The sequence below is a fragment of the Pelmatolapia mariae genome, linkage group LG12 (genome assembly GCF_036321145.2).
Source record: "Pelmatolapia mariae isolate MD_Pm_ZW linkage group LG12, Pm_UMD_F_2, whole genome shotgun sequence".
Taxonomy (NCBI): domain Eukaryota; kingdom Metazoa; phylum Chordata; class Actinopteri; order Cichliformes; family Cichlidae; genus Pelmatolapia; species Pelmatolapia mariae.
This window is the reverse complement of record NC_086237.1, coordinates 24330667-24346891: the sequence shown is the minus strand read 5'-3', so window position 1 is coordinate 24346891 and position 16225 is coordinate 24330667. Positions and strand designations below refer to the sequence as shown.

At 41.1% G+C, this 16225-nt stretch overlaps 1 protein-coding gene and 1 non-coding gene across 4 annotated transcripts; both read right to left on the bottom strand.

The window, feature by feature from the left end:
• Window positions 1–961: 961 nt before the first annotated feature.
• Window positions 962–16034, bottom strand: LOC134638711 (ubiquitin-associated protein 2-like). Of its 3 annotated transcripts, none has more exons than XM_063489543.1 (29): window positions 15980–16034; window positions 13995–14132; window positions 13679–13756; window positions 13441–13551; window positions 13133–13289; window positions 12905–12982; window positions 11797–11860; window positions 11461–11549; window positions 11250–11302; window positions 11006–11070; window positions 10598–10829; window positions 10249–10504; window positions 9956–10093; window positions 9618–9754; window positions 8655–8887; window positions 7944–8181; window positions 7784–7823; window positions 7386–7512; window positions 7132–7189; window positions 6796–7015; window positions 6495–6586; window positions 6101–6151; window positions 5548–5626; window positions 4923–5123; window positions 4654–4824; window positions 3975–4079; window positions 3422–3495; window positions 2242–2433; window positions 962–1816 (listed from the first exon to the last, which is right to left on the bottom strand). In XM_063489543.1, exons 2-29 carry the CDS (start codon window positions 14088–14090, stop codon window positions 1721–1723), a joined length of 3531 nt encoding a protein of 1176 aa, XP_063345613.1. In that variant the 5' UTR covers window positions 14091–14132; window positions 15980–16034; the 3' UTR covers window positions 962–1720. The 3 variants fall into 3 exon arrangements, with proteins under 3 accessions (XP_063345613.1, XP_063345614.1, XP_063345615.1); XM_063489544.1 differs by having other exon boundaries at window positions 3422–3489; XM_063489545.1 differs by lacking the exon at window positions 3975–4079.
• LOC134639552 (small nucleolar RNA SNORD121A) lies at window positions 7275–7352 on the bottom strand. The gene has a single exon (XR_010095367.1). It is a non-coding gene; the product is annotated as a small nucleolar RNA SNORD121A (small nucleolar RNA).
• Window positions 16035–16225: the final 191 nt, after the last annotated feature.

The window sequence follows — 16225 nt, the reverse complement described above, 5'->3', positions numbered from 1 at the left end:
CAGTTTAATCAGCATTCTTCTGAGCTTTCATTAACATCATAAACTTGGTATTTTATGGGAAAAGGAAAAAGAGTGCTATGATGGATTCACTGTAATCAGAGCCACCTGTGTCTTGCTCAAGCTGGGCCACCATATGGCCAACTGGCTTAAAAGACTATTGCAGAGAACAGTTACACTGACCAGATTACAGAAAATGCTAAACTTGCGTGTCAGGGACCTACTCTGCTCTAATCTCATGCGAGCTTACAAATGGAAAGAAAATATTTTTTCTTGGACTTGAACTGAGGATGATTTTATCATTTAACATTGTAGCGTACAGGTATAAATGAGATCAAAATAGGACAGCAGTAGTTCTGGTACTTAGAACTGAACCACAGCAGATGGCTCTGGAGGTTCAATTTGGCCCAGATTTTACACCTCATGCCTTCTTAATGGAATCTAATTTATCTGAGCTTGGGACAGCCTGAGAGAGAGAGTTTGTCTTAGTCTTGAATCAGAGTCTAACTACTACACCATGGAGCCATCTTCATTAACAGTCATTGTGGCACAAAGAACAAGAGCAGATTATTTAACAATAGTGATCAAATATGCCCAGCTGGAGAAAATATGCAAAGCCTCCAGTCTGCAGGGGGATTGACACCCTGGAGCTTCTCACTGTGAGGCAACAGTGCGCACCATTGTGCTGCCAAAAATGACCAGTTTATCACTGGTAACTTTTGTGTTTTAAGGCCTTTTTGTACTCTTATGTTAAAAAATATTTAGCCGTTTGCCTACACATTTGTTCATGATTTATGTAGTGCAATAGACACTCATCCGAAACAAATTTGGGCAGGCCTAAATAAATCCCAGTAAATACAAGCAAATATGTTAAGACACTGAAAATGAGTCTGAAGACATGGGTCAGTCAAGAAAAACCCACTTGATTAACTTGTGTAAATGTACATACATATAAAACAAGGAGTCAGTTACCAACTGCTCAGAACTTTATTTCGAGAAAATGAGGGTTAAAATTAAATTAAAATATAAAATTTAGATGGGCAAGTCTTTCTTTAAAGAAAGTGACCCCGGGAGAGTAGGCAGCTCTCCAGAGGAGAGGGAGAGGAGAAAGAGGGAAAAGACAGGAAGCTACAAAATGAAGCTCAGAGGGACAAGCCCGGCCATTCAGGAAGTCATGTATAAAAAGAAAAAAAGAGGAGATAGATGCAGTTAGTTATTATAAACCCCACCCCCATCTGAAGTGTCCTCAAATGCAATCAGTGCTATAGCTCTCTCCTTTTCCTTTTTCTGGTTTCTTCCAGGAAGTTTTGGGTCGTTTTTCTTCTTCACTCACTCTCTCACTAACATCTCATTTTGTCTCAATGTAACATCTTTTCCTGCAGTTTTGAAAAAAGTAAACAAAAAGTCCTTCAAAAATAAAATGCAGCAACCACATTTCATGTTCTACTATTACATATACAGTATATATATATATATTTATATATAAATACATAAATATCTTACATGTACAACCAATTTTGAAAAGGGGGGGGAAGAGAGAACCCAAAAGACTTAAGAGGACTTGGAGGTGGGGGGAGCAGGGCAACGAAGCCCATGGTTGCTCATTTTGAGGGTAGTGTGTTTGTTTTTTCTGTTTTAGCTTTACACACGCAGCCTTTCAGGGAGACGAGGAGAAAAAAACAAAACAAACAAACAAAAAAAAAAAAACATATGGAAGCATTCCTCAGTTTGTCCAGTACGCAGAGCTGCTATAGCTGGACTTGCTGCCTTGGGTTTTCTGCTGCATGCTGCTGGACTGACTGCGCTGACCAGGACCGCCCTATGAAGAAAAAGAAGTCCATTCAGTGGATGTGTTTAATTTGTGTAATTTCAAAGTGCTTATATTATTCATTTTAGTCAGCCCTATTCTATTGAACTTATCACACAAGAGGGTGTAGATTCTAAATATACAACAACAGTGGAGAAAACCAGGAATTATCAAGGAGAACTTTTCAGTGATGATCGATAGTGACAGGCCAAATAAAATCCTTAAAACTGCAGTAACACAAGTGCAGAATTTAATCAGATGTACACATTGAGTACTTTTCTTATTTGATTAGCACGAAAAATATTTAGTAAGGGTACAGCAGCCTTTTTAATAGACGATAAACCAAAAGCAAAACTAAACTAAACTAAACCTAAAACTAATACCTCTAAGTTGAATGTATAAAAATAATTTTTTTTCCACTGGTTGTGGAGGGTTACCTGTCCGTCCTGTGTGAGGTGATGGTGCAGCAGCTGGGAGTGGGGCTGTTGGTGAGGAGGCAGAATGTGCAGGAAAGGTGCAGGGGCGTAGCCAGGCGCACCACCAGGGTTCAGGGGCCCCGTTCCTCCTAGTGCTGAAGGCAGGCTGAAGGGAGGTGGTGTCCCTGTGTGGAAGCCCTGCTTGTCAAATGACTACAAAAAAAGAACAAACAAAAACAAAAAACGAGGACAAAAGATTCATTTATGTCTGGCAAAAACAATCTAATCCATAATCTTTCCATTTAATTCTTCTGAAATCAAACAGTTCTTCATCCAAGCTTTATTTTAAAAATTGACATTCAAACTGAAATGCTCACATTTCTACCTTTTCATTTGACAAGCAGAATCATTTAAAGAGGACCTAACTGAGCTTGATTATGGTAATATATGTAGCCAAAGTTTGTACTAACCAGATGAGTATATGGACTAAGGCATCAACTAAGTCAAAAGTTGAGACTTCAAGCTGCTCTGTATGTAAAGTCGCATGCAAACTCACAAACATAAGCTATGAGCAGTCACACGTTGTTAGCATGTGGCTGTTAGCGAGTTCTTCAATGAGTGAGGAAGCTAAAGAACACTACAGGGGAACCGTATCAAAGAGTTCAAGAAACAAACCTAACGAGAAATTTCAATCAATTTCACCAAGCCAACGGTTTAAAGAAGCTAACAAAGTAAAAGCTATGCAGAACTCTGAGCCAACCACAAGCCAGCAGCCTCAGTATGAGCAAAGGATAAACACGGTCATGTGCTGGGCTTTAAAATAGGGTGGAGAGTGGATGAACTGAGGAAATTTACTTAAGACAGTGTAATATACATGAACAGTCTGGAAATGTGAATCAGACAGCTCTTCCAATTCAAAAAAGAGAATTGTCAGAAAAACATTACCGAGCTCTTACTGGGTATAATCCATTACCTTTACAGCTTAGTATTTTTCCTGTCATTAAATAGAAATGCTGGCATCCATCAATGAGGTTTTAACTTTCCCCCCAGTAGGAAACATTTGGACAAATAACGTACTTTTACCAGTTAACTTTGCACCACACATTTAAATGATTAAACCTCTCTTAAAAAACGTCATACAAAACACATTGTTTTAGATATATACAAACAGATCATGCTTAGATGTGTGGACCACACACACCTGAGTTTTGCTGTAGATTGAACCTCCCATGTCAGGTACTCCACCACTAGTACCTGCACCTGACAATCCTGGTGCTGGAAAGAAATGAAAGAGGGGGAGAAGGAAAAAGAGGAAAAGACAATGTTGGGATTTCAGAGGGAAAGGAGGACAAAAACAGAAAAAGCAACAACAAATCAGTGGGAATGCATAAAAACAAAACAAAACAAAAAAAAACAGCAGCTGTGTCACTTCAATGCTGATAAGCATATCTTCTAAACTAAATGCCAGTTTCCACTGTTAGTAGGACACAGGCCAGCCAGGAGGAAGAAGCATAGTAAGTGAGGAGGAGCAGAGGCATGTTTCTCACTTCCGCGCCCCCTTTGGCATGTACCCAGCCATTTGCACATGAAAGTACAATCACATGCTTGCATATACACACCTTTCTCCAGGACGCTCTCGACTGTAGAATCATCTGCAATTGTGAGTACACCCGTTTTTCCTCACTGGAAAACTCCCACTAACTGTGTGTGTGTTTGTGTGTTGTTAGAGTGTGCACCATGTGTTGTGCATGTACCTTTCCCTGGACCGCTGCCTGCTGACTTGGCCTGTGACTGGGCAGTGCTTCCGTACCCTGCCTTACTGTATTCCCCACCGTGGGCTTGAGACAGGTCATCAAAGGCTGAAGGGGGAGGAGGAAGAGTATAGAAGAACAGAGGAGGCAGAGCAAAGCAGAGGGGGGAGGGAGAGAGGATGAGGAGCAGATTTTGTGAAGGAGGAGGATGGGAAGGAAAAAAGAGGGGGGAGGGGGCAGGAGAGAGAGAGAGGCAGTAAGGTAACCTGACTGAAATGGCAGCTGTCTATACTGAGCTGTGTCCAACTTTAGCAGGGGGTTTGAGCTATGCATGCAGCACAAGCAGAAAAAACAAACAAAAACAAAACAGGCCCAACTCTACACGCACATGCAGCATATGGTGTACATGTGTAAAGGTTTGGAAATTCAGTTCACTTTCCCCTCCCACTAGAGACACCTTGATTTAGTCTGACGTCTATTTTTACACTTGAGTCTCAAAATACACAAAAATAACTTTCCAGAATGCCCACAATAATGCCAGCTTTTAAGCTAATTAAGCTTCATAACTACATTTTGTGTTGCTGAGATATCAGTTTAGTTTACTAATGTATTACAACTACTATTACAATAATAATAGAATTCTAACAAACCAGACAAAACCCCTGTTTAGTCCAGGTCTTACCTGTGCCATATGCGTGCTGTCCATAACTTGGCTGATGCTGTTGGTGGTACTGATTGGAGGGGTTGGCCAGGCCCATTGCTGGCTGCTTGGCTGAGGCAGGAGGCACAAAGACAGTGGGGGCATACTGGAAAGCTGAGGGAACTCCAGGCATACCAGCATAATATGGCAGACCTGTGAAATGATGGAGGATGTGCAAATGGTTAAATAGTGTAAAAACCTTAAAATGACTGACATCGATGTGATTAAACATGATTTTGTTTTTCCCTTACCAGTGTATCCATAGCCAGGAGGAAGAGGGGGGTTGAGGAAGGCCTGGTTCTGTGTCTGCTGACCCTGGCTCTGACCCTGCCCCTGTCCTTGTGTGCCTGTCTGCTGTGTCTGCTGGGGCTGTGACTGCACCCCAGCTGTAGACAGGGTGGTTGGAGGAGCTGGAGATGAAGAGTCATTCCTGCCAAACTTTGTTGCTTCACCTGAGCAGAATCAGGAGAGACAGAAGAAAGGTAAGACAAAAGTGGAAATGAACCCTAAAGCCTCATTTCTACTCTTATAACAGGTACTCCAGCTTTCCACCGTACACAATTCCCCATCAGTAAAAACAGATTTCTTAGATGACCACCCTTTAGGCAACAAATACACCAGGCTTTCAGGATATTGTTGGGCTGGTGTTCTTAGGAAATGTCCTTCATTTGCTTCAAGCCATAGCAAAGATTAAAAACACAGCTCAGAAAAAACTAAGATACACCCCCCCCCCTTAAAAAAAAATCACCTACAGGCAACAAAAAATTTCAGTTCAACATAATCTATAGAAAAAAAAGAAAAAAGAAAAAAAAAGTGCTTAACCAAAGTCATCAAGTCAAAGTGATCAAGTGCAAAGGAGAATAAAATTTGATCTACCTGAATATGGGTTATTAGCAAGTCCATCTCTACCAGGCATAGCAGTTGTAGCACCAGGGAATGTTACACCATAGTAGTCCTGTCCAGAAAGAGGAAAATAATTAATAATTAAAAAGACAAACAGCATTAACCTCCTAGGACCTGGCGTCCACATATGTGGACATCACATTTTGGGTTGTCTAGACCAAAATACTAAATTTTGCTCTACAAGGGCCTGATTTCCACTTATGAGGACATTATACTGCCATTGTTCTATCGAAATTTAAAACCAATGTCTCATATGTGTATCTCATTCTTCTCAGAAACAAAAATCAGGTTAAAAAACAAAAAAAAACAAACACGTGGTAATTCTTTGTTTTTACATTCATCAGGTCCCAATCAGCCCAAATCGCAAAGAGAAATTAAAAATGCATGCCGTGAAAGAGTTCAGGTTTTAGGAGGGTAAACAAGTGCCAAGGAGGATTTTCCCATCACTATATCATAGATAGTTGCTTTTTAACATGAGAAATAACATTAAGGCATTATTAATGGTTAAGCTAAGCAACAGACTCACCAAAGGAAGACGCGACTGCAGCATTTGCAAGTCTTCATATCCATATATCTGCTGTTGAAATTAGGACAATGGTTATTTAGCAGCAAGTCGGAGTCTCTAATAAACATCGCTTATGCCTACAAAGCCTTTTATCTTTACTGGCTGCTAATGAGTGTATTCAGTACACGATCAAAACCTTCCCAAATGACTAAAAACCTCTATAGAATAAAGAGAAAATTCAATCCCTCTGTTCTATTTCTGCACCTCTAGAAAAACCTGCATTTTTATTTTTTATAAAGAGGACACCCAATTAATCTATCTTTAGTATCCATATTAAGTCTTTCCTTTCCCTTAAAAATTCATGGGATCAAGAGTAATACAAACAAGTACTTATATGATACAGTTAAATAGCTACCGGATATGCAGGGAGCAATCCACCAGGGCCCATGATGTACTGGTTGGCCAGGAGAGGTGGCACTCCTTGGGCCAAGTTGGGAGGAGCTTTACCTGGAGCAGAGACCACAAAGGACATGTTATGCACTGAATGAACATAACCATTTATAGATAAGTACAGTCTCAGTTAAGTGTCTGAAATAGCCAGATTAGAATTATAATTCATAATAAATGTTAAAAAAAAGAAAAAAAATGGAGTATGATATTTAAAAAATGTTTTAGTTTTAACGTCCATCGTGGTGTTATGGTAGTAAAGATCATACCAGAGGTGGTGGTGAGCAGGGGTGCTGTGCGGCTGCCGGCAGCTGAGAGTGTGGCGTTTGTGCCATTTGGAATTAGTCCAGGTGCTCCAGATGGATGCAGACCATTGGTGGCAGAACTACTGACAACGGGGGGAGCTGAAGGATTGAGATTAACAACCTGGCTGGACGATGACGAAGAAAAGGCATGGATGTTTCCGCTGCTACTCTCCTCGTTACTCGTCTGAAAGAATAAAAGCAGAGAACGCATTTTCTTTTTGTTTGTAAGCTCCGGAGCTTAGTTAAAATTTTGGATTAAAATAAAATTATAAAATCCAAACATACTAAGCATCTGTTTACCGTAAGGGAGGAAGTCGTAGAGAGGCTCGACCCAGATGAGTGCGTACTGCTTGTGTGACTACAAAGAGAATAAAGCGAGTCTGTCAGCCTGCTGAAATCTGATAAATCTGCAAAAGCACTTCAATTTGGATGTGTGATCAGGAAGCAGGGAGATTCAGTGAAAAATATGTCCACATTAAATGATTTAGATATGTGCTTGTAAGCATCATCATCTCCAGGCAAAAACATCAAAGTGCAGCCGAGCCGCTCCTTACCTGCTGAGCGATGAGATGGATGTTGAGTGGGAAGCTGTAACTGCAGGAGAAGGGATATGGTGGCCAGGGCTGCCGTCACTTGTCATAATGGGAGACTCAGTTTTCACTGTCCTAGATGATGCTGTGCCTGGTTTAAAAATAGAAAGATTAATCTGGGGCAAAATTTGGTTTATTTATCTTTTTTTTAAGTTACTGTATGAGAAGGAAAAGAATTGAACAGAATCAGGGTGAAAAAGAAAATGAGATGGGGTGGCTATAAAAACGGCATTTATCAAACCACAACTTTCGCTAAGATGCATCTTTCCATTTCCTCCTCAGCATTAAGCAATCAATGTTCATTATACCAGACTTTATTGGCCATGTGAGTGCATTTTTACATTACTGACAATAGTACTTACCGTCTTGTGTGCTCTGCGTCTTCATACCAGTGTAGCCATTCTAAGAGAGAAAACGTTTAAAGACTTGGTTTCATCATTCAGCTTTCAGGCAAATAACATTTAAGTAGTTGCCAAAATCTTTGTTCTGTTTGAGACCTGAGAAAAAAAGGTTTATACTCACCGTCAGAGGCCCACCAGGAGCCGATGGGATATCTTTGCTCTGTGAGAACCCAAGATGAGGGGGTAGGGACCTCGGGACGCTGCTCTCCACCCGGCTGACTGTGGTTGGGGCTGAGGAGGAGGGTGGCGCAGCAGCACTGGGGAGACCAAGGGAGGGTGTGGGCGTGGCACTAGGTAAGCCCAAAGAGGGTGAAGGGAAGTTGGGGTCCGTTACAGAAGATAGGCTGCTCATGTGTTCACTGTTTAAAGGACAAATAGAGATTTAGTGTTGGGGGATACATAAAGTAGTATAGGGTCTCCAAAAATAAATAAATAACATTAAATAAATGTAAGCAAAGTTGCAAAGGGTTCCTGATAGAGTCATGAAAAGGCTAAATTAAAACAAACAAACAAACAAACAAACAAAACAAAACAAAAAAAACCTGGTTCAATTCAACATCAAGAACTTTCTTTGGACAACAAGACTTTGAGGTTTAACATTTTTTAAAACCAAGTTTCCTGAATGTTTTTAGGGCTCTGGGCTACACTGCAAAACAAAAAGAGTTGTGGTGATTTTAGTCCCTGGAATTTAAAGTGTTGTGAATCACCCGGTTTGCCAGTATTATATCCACAAAATGGGGAATTAAAAAAACAAAACAAAACAAAAAAAAAACCCCACACATAACAACAAATACCTCACATAAACCAACATGCTTGCATGACAAACACATACCTCACAGCTCCTGGCTTAGAGAACAGGCTATTCTGAGGCGGCTGTGTGGGAATAGCAGTAGGAACTGGCATGGCTGGTGGGGCCTGAACAGGCGTGTGTTCCCTGGCCAACTCAGTTGGTACCATATCTGATGTTCCACTGCTAGCCTCAGACCCAAAGTCTAGAGCTCCAAACTGAACATTAAGACCAGACACATCTGCTGATCCCGGCATCTCCACTGCTGACGATGGAATCTAAAGATGACAGAAGGGCGAGTAATCAGAACTGATCTAATTTTTGGATTTGGGCTAGGTTTCTGTTCTTTATTACAAAAAAACTGATTGTGAAAACATTTATTTTACCAACATTTTGTCAGTGTTCAATCTGAGTTAAAAACAGTCCCATTAAAAAAAATAAAATAAAATAAAATAAAAAGTAAGTGAAGGTCAGGACACAATGTGATGCTGATTTGAGCATAAGCACCAGCTGCTGCTGCTCACTCAAGAGCAGATGTAGTAAAAGGTGAGCACGACCTCATGCTTGCAGCTTAGCGGTGGCTACTGTCCAAACAGTAACCAGAGAGGTGTGAAAAGTCATTATTTGTAACAACAAAGACACCGAGTTGAAAACAAAGCCAACAAAAGAACACATAAATAGCTGAATATTCTGGTCTACTGCTACTTCAAGACTAGCAGGTAAACAAGCACCGGGAGGAGTCAAGTATGAGCAGTCTATTCTTTAAAACAAAGTTTGCATACCTGTGTGTGTAGTAAGGGGAGCATAAGGCTGTGGAAACTACCTCATTAAGTCTGCTCATATAACTGGTTAACTAGCAGACCTGCCTTGTAAACCCCTTAAGAGGAGATAAATTACTGACTTTCGTTTTCTATCTCCTCTTAGAATGAATACAGCTCTTTTGTCATTTCTCGTTTACATTTTCTGCCACATAAAAAGGTTCAAAGTCTAAATATCAAAGAGGCTTACTTTTGAGGGAGGAGGCGCTCTGCGTCTCTGTGTCTTTATTTGGCGCTGAGGAGGCTCTGTGGTCAAAGGCTCCATGCCTGGCAGCTTCACTCCTGGAGAAGCGCTGTCTCTTACAGGAGGGACAGAGGACTCATGACCTGAAGGAGAATAAAAGCACCATGACCATTCACCATGTCATTATAGTCACAACAACAATAGCACGGTATAGCAATAAAGCAATTGACTAACTCGACTTCCTGTTATGTATCTTTTTTGTAGGGGTCTCTCTACTCTATAGGTGGCAACAGCCTACAATCACACTTTTAGTGGTACAGGATAGTTCTATTTTGCAGTCCTACCTGGCGGTGTGGGGGCCTGTGGAGCATGTGCCTGGACAGGGCCCAAAGGCTCTGTGGTGGGAAGGATTGTGGACTGCTGTTGCCGTTGAGCCAGCTGGCTGAGCACCACTGATGGCTCTGGCTGAAGCTTCATCTCCGCTGAAGACAAAGGGAGACAAATATACATTCATTACCATGACTACAATACTGAAGTTCACCATACCTCTGGGCTTTACTCCCTTCTTTAACAAATGCTTCTAAACCTAATAACATCTTTCTGTTTTGGATTCCTAACTACTCTGAGATAAACTTACAGTGTTGGGCAGTAACAGAGCCATTCTCCAGTCTTTGAGCCTTGTTGTCTGCAGAGGGAGAGGGGGCAGGAGCAGGAGCTTGCATTGGAGACTGCCCTTGGTCTTTGGAAATGCTGCTATTGCTGGTGGTGGCCAACATCTGACTGGTTCTTTGACCAAGCCGAGGCCCATTCAGCTGCTCTGATGTCCGGATGTCAGGGGCAGGTGCCTGCTTGGGTGCATTCAGTGACCCAAAACCAGAACCTAGGACTGAGGACTGACAGGGAGACAGAAGAAAAAGGCGATGAGGATATATCTAAATGTATATTGTATTAAGGTCTATAAATCTATAGAGTATAGTTATGAATACCAGTGCAGCATGTGCGTAGGTGGTACTGCCAGAAGCTGCATGGGCATAGCTGTTGGCTGTGGCATGTGCGTAGCTGTGTGTTGCAGTGCGTCCATTGTGATGTGAATTGGTAAACACCAGGCTTTGGCCTAAATCCTCAGCTGAGGGGCCATCGACTATCGCCCCCAAATCGGAGTCCACAGAACTCCCTACACCCACTCCAGCCTTAGGAAGTATGCCAGCCAGGTCCACACTGGGAACAAGCAGGAAACAGGAGAGCACACAGAAAGTGGAGTGAAGAGTGAAAGTAGAAAGGTTTGGAAGCATGAAAGAAGGAATAACAGTGTTGATTAAATAAAATGCCATTCTCCAAAATTAAACAATTTCTATGTGTTCTTTCAAGGTGCCAATGAGTTATGAAGGGCTTACTTGTTTCCAGGTGTGATGTGATTTGTTGGGGCAGAAGAGGCAGTGAATACTTTGGTCTCAGATAACTGTGTGAAAGATGAAGATATTAGTACAGCATTCAAAAACCTCCCAGAGCCACATCAAGTTACCCTTTAACAACAGGACTTAGTTAACTAACATCATTAGACAGCAACAATAGACTTTAAGCACAAACGCGCACATTTAAAGCTCTGTAATACTCTTTCACTGAAAAGCAGTGCCTTACATCTTCATTCCAGTCTTCTGAACTCCAGTCTTCTGGGTTGCCTCCCCATGTCCCTATGTAAAACAGAAGCATAGCCAAATTAGTGTTTTTGTAATTTCTTGTGACAATTCTGAAATAGTCGAAAACTAGACATTTGCTCAAATGTAGAAAGTGGACACTAAAAAGAATATATTGCAAGAAAAGTCAGTGTATGTCTGACTATTTTCTTTACCAGCTTCCTCAGCAGCTTCGTTGCCATCTCCTTCCCATGCCTCCTGGCGAGCTCCAGCGTTAGCAGAGTAGTCAGCAGGATTGAAGGTTCTGGAGAAAAAAAAAAAAAAAAAAAAAAGCAGCAGTGTGAAAAAGCAAAACAAACAAACAAACAAACAAAAAAAAAAACAGTGAATTGGAAGAAATCTGTTTTTACTGATAACGGTAGGCAGAACAAATTTTCAATCAAGGAGATTCAGAAACATATTTTTCCACACACACTTGTTTTTAAGATATGTGCTTGTAATCAACATCATCACCTCCTTTTGTAAAACTTTTACATGATGCATATTCTTACCCCATTCCCTGCGAAGAGAACCTGTTACCAACAGCTGCTCTTCCTCTGCCACGAACCCCTGCAACTGAAAATGCAGCAAAACAACCATATGAACAACACAAACCAAGTCACTTGAGTCTAAATTCCTCATTAAGCATTTTTAAGAATATCAAACCTTGGGACAAACGATTGTCAGTGACTTCTCAGCTAAGTTTCCCATTAGTGCATTGGAAAAAAAATATGATTAGCAATAGATTCACTAAATTTTCATGTCAGGGCATGTGCACACCTCTGCAATCTAAAAACAATTTGTGTGGGGAGTGGTTACAGTGATCCATCATCAACTCAAAACAGGTTGGGGTGTTTCTGTCTGTTGACTTCATTTTAAGATTGTAGCTTCATTAAAATTTGTATCTGAATTTAAGAAGACAGGAGTAAGAGTTGTCAGCCATTTTATACACTTTTTAAAAAGATATTGAATTGCAGACATGGACAGCTGAAGACAGGTGGCTCTTTTAAATCCACTGCCTAGTGGGGATATATAGTTGCATTGTAAAGTAAATTCTCCTCTGATGAGTCTGTGCGGTCACAACAAACATGGAGACCCTCACACTCACTGATTATGAAATTTACATCACTCGACTCTGAACAAACCCCGGTGGAGTTGCAGATACAGAAAGTATCATCAAGGCTGTAGCAGAACTACTAAAAAGCATGAGGAAATGTTCTGACTTAATGCTCTTAAATCAGCTGATAACCATCCACTTACAGTCACCATTTCCTGTAGGCTAAATCATTTATGGCACGTAAATGAGGCTCTGTTGCTGGTGTAGTACTTTCTCTTTTGCTTTATCGTTGCTGGAGGAGGAAATAAACTCCTCGCTGTGCATCTTTGGCCCTGTTCCATTTTTGCATTTTAGTGACTGTATGCATCAAATGCCCCTTCAAGCAAGCACATGGAATTGGTGGACTTAAATTTTGAAGCACAACAGACAAATACGATGCCGGTCACAGCAGGGAACATGAACCTGGTAACTACAGTTAGCATTCTTTCCACGTCACCTTATAATCCAACTCTGCATTTGGAAAGGTTTAATAAATCTGACATGTGTTACTCCGCAATGCTTACCTCTACCGCGTCCCCTGCGTCCACGGTCTCCTCCTCTCTCACCAGGAGCCAGATCAAATCCATTCTCCTCTGACCGACCTGAAATTCAACAAAAAAAAAAAGAAAAAAAAAAAGAGGAAAATAAGATGATGGAAATGTCATAATTAACACTGGGCCAAAATAATGACATTATCCTCGATGTGAAAGGTGAAGTTTTTATCAAAGGCACACAACGTGTCTTTTTCTTACCCTCACGTCCTCGGCTGATGCCTCTGCCCCTTCTGGTGGACCCTCCACGCCCACGACTGGCCTCCCTCTCTCCCTTCTTCTCCCTGTTCTCCTTTATCTCTGAAGGTCCTCCTTCTTTCCCAAGGCTGCGCTTCTTTCCTACAGTCTCCCAAGAGGTCTGAGAGTTGAACAGAAAATTATGATGGTGCTACAAAATGCATTTGTACTTCTACTTTTGCATCATGATTTAGTCTCTCCCAAAACAGCAATAACCAAATCATAAGTAAAAAGCAAGCACAACACATGTTTTGGGGATGGAGCATTCTTACTGTGTCAGAGGTGCTCTCCAGCAGGAAATTGATGGCTCTGTTTACATCTTCATTGCAGTCATGGAGGGCTACCATACACTCATCTTGAGTCTTTCCAGTGACCTCAATCAGCTGTGAAAGTCACAGCATAGGGGAAAAAAAGAAGAAAACAAACACAGTTACGTTTTAAATCCAGGAAAATATATCCTGGTGACCCAGAAGATAATTTCTCTATGCACAAAATATGAACAAACATTACCTGTTTGACTTTGTCTTCAAAATCAGCATCGTTTTTGTCATAAATCACTTGGGCTAAACGAATCTGTTCTGCTGTGGCCTGGCAAACAAACAGAGCTTAATGAGAATCAAGAACATAAGCTAGCTTCTATCACCATCTGAATAGTACATTTAAATGTTTTTAAAAGCATTTGGTTCGTTTATATATTTTAATGAAAAGTGGGTTAAAATCATTTAAAAGTGAAAAATTACATTTAAGACTAAGAGATGCAATATTTTATTTAAGTTTAAAGACTATATTGCTTAATATCTCTGTATTTCCAATGACAATCACCCACCTGTATCTGTTTCTGTTGCTGTGTTGTTTGTGTGGTGGTGGGCAGCGTTTTGTCCCGAGTACCCCGGGCTTGATTGCTGACCAGTGAAGTCATCATATACAGTATATACAAAACAATGTATGTACAAAATAGAAAAATCTGAAAGACAAAGGACACAGAAGCAAAGGTGAAACGAAAGCCAGATGGTACGGCATCATTACCCCTTAGTAAGAAAACAATAATAAATAAATGTGGAGTACATAGAATTTGAAACTCAAAGTCAATGATGCACGTGAATATTTGGTTCTTGCACTATTGGATGTCTCTATTGCCCGCAACACAGCTGATTATGGTATCCTGAATGAGAGACTTAGAACTTGGGTGGGCATCTCTTTCTTGCTCTGGACCTTTTCAGATGCTTTTGCTAATTTTCGGTCCTTTGCTGCTGCTTTATCTTGTGGCATACCACCAGGTTCCATCCTAGGGCCCAACTTGTTTCCCTTGTATATGCTGCCACTTGGACAGATCCTAGTTTAACTTGGACTACATCCATATTATGAAGAACAGGATGGCAGCCGATTATCTGTCTATTAATACACAAAAAACTGAAGTTCTTATTCGTGCCCCTTTGGTCCTAAGGTAAGTAAAACTCTTGGACATCTTCAGTTCTCCCAGCTTTCAAATACCTGGGTGTTACTTTTGCTTTAACTGCTGTATTTTATTTTGTAATATAAAGCACGTTGTCACTTTTTGCTCTTGAAAATCGCAATGTAAGTAAACTTTCCTTACTTACAGTACTGATACTGTACACTTAATATAAACAGACCGACTCCCTAGTATACCATGTAAGACTATAACCCCCATCTGTCGCTCCCTACATCCCCGTTTAAATTTAGCCAGCCCAGAGGGGCCTGTTGGGTGTCAGCTTACAGCCCTGCCTTAGTCTCCCACACAAAAACACTCAGTGCACCGCTATATTTTAATACTGGTATTAACATCTTTTATATATATCAAAAATGTGCATAAAAGATAGGCAACAACAATAGAAATACAGGCTTTTTAAAAAGGCGAAAAACAAAAGCACAAACACAGCCTGAGTAGTTTCGAACAAAGCAACTGGCTGTAGCTAATAATACAACCAAGTGACAATTTGTCAGGCAGCGTGGGTTCTTAAATAAAATCCACAGGAAAGCGTTATCTGGCAAAGCATTTGCGTGCGTCGTACATATACAGATAGCAGTGTTTATTTTTGCCTTAATTATACGTATTAAATATCAGAGTCACTCTTATTTGTGTGATAAACTCGACAGAAGCATGAACCACAGAGGCTAACGTTTATGTTAGGTCAAACTAGCTCACGATAGCAGCAGCCCGGCTAACTGCTAGTCTTTGTTCCGTGTGCGAGTAACACGCAAATTCCTTCGTTAAACTACCACAATCCGTGTGTAGAGTATCAGTATCCTAACCTGTCTGCCAATATGTCTATTCTATGTACAGTCTGTCTGGGGTAGCAACCAAAAAATAAACAAACGTGACAAGCGCTGCCATGCTCCCCTTTGTGTAGCCCAAGGAGCTAACGTTAGTCACTTCATGGGAGATGTGGCTAACGTTAGCAACAAGCTAACAACTGAAACTAAAACGAGCTGCGTGGTTCGTTGACATTTCTAACTGTCCGTGTCCCTTAATATATTTATAGGCACATAATTCGGGGAGAAAAGTTATTAAGATTTGTTTGGGCAGTAATCAGGAGCCAGAGACAGGCGGCATGCCGACTGCCCGGCGTGCGAACGGCCCGTCCGCATACAAAGCAGCACCGCTCAGCACGGATACAACGCAGTTAGTTAGACGACTAATAGCCGAATAAGACGAATAATGTTTTTGAACAGGCCCATCGAGTTTGTTAAAATAAACAAAAAATACACAATAAAATACCTGAACTCTCAAAACGACTTAATAATAATAAAAAAAAAATATTCAAACATAACAAATCTGAAGCTTTCGTTTACCTGCTAACACGCTTCGCTCAGCCAGCAGCAGCAGATGCTGTCACGTGACCTACCGCGCCGACACTCGGCGTTGTGAAACCGGCATAGCCAATCAAAACCCGCCAAGCCGGTCAGATGGCCAAGCACCACGCCCTTACGTACTCGTTCCTGTGTGTGAGCGCGCTTCAACCTTACAACAGGTGGTAGTTCCATCGACTCAATTTTAATGTTTTTTTTGTTTGTTTGTTTTTTACCATTTCTGTGTGG

What these genes read in the sequence shown, in the direction of transcription:
- LOC134638711 (XM_063489543.1), bottom strand. Translation starts at nt 14,090, where the DNA reads ATGATGACTTCACTGGTCAGCAATCAAGCCCGGGGTACTCGGGACAAA. An exon ending in CATCAGCCGAGGACGTGAGG is followed by an intron (nt 12,983 to 13,132) that starts GTAAGAAAAAGA and finishes GTTGAATTTCAG; the next exon opens with GTCGGTCAGAGGAGAATGGA. An exon ending in TCCTGGCTATGGATACACTG is followed by an intron (nt 4,825 to 4,922) that starts GTAAGGGAAAAA and finishes ATCATTTCACAG; the next exon opens with GTCTGCCATATTATGCTGGT.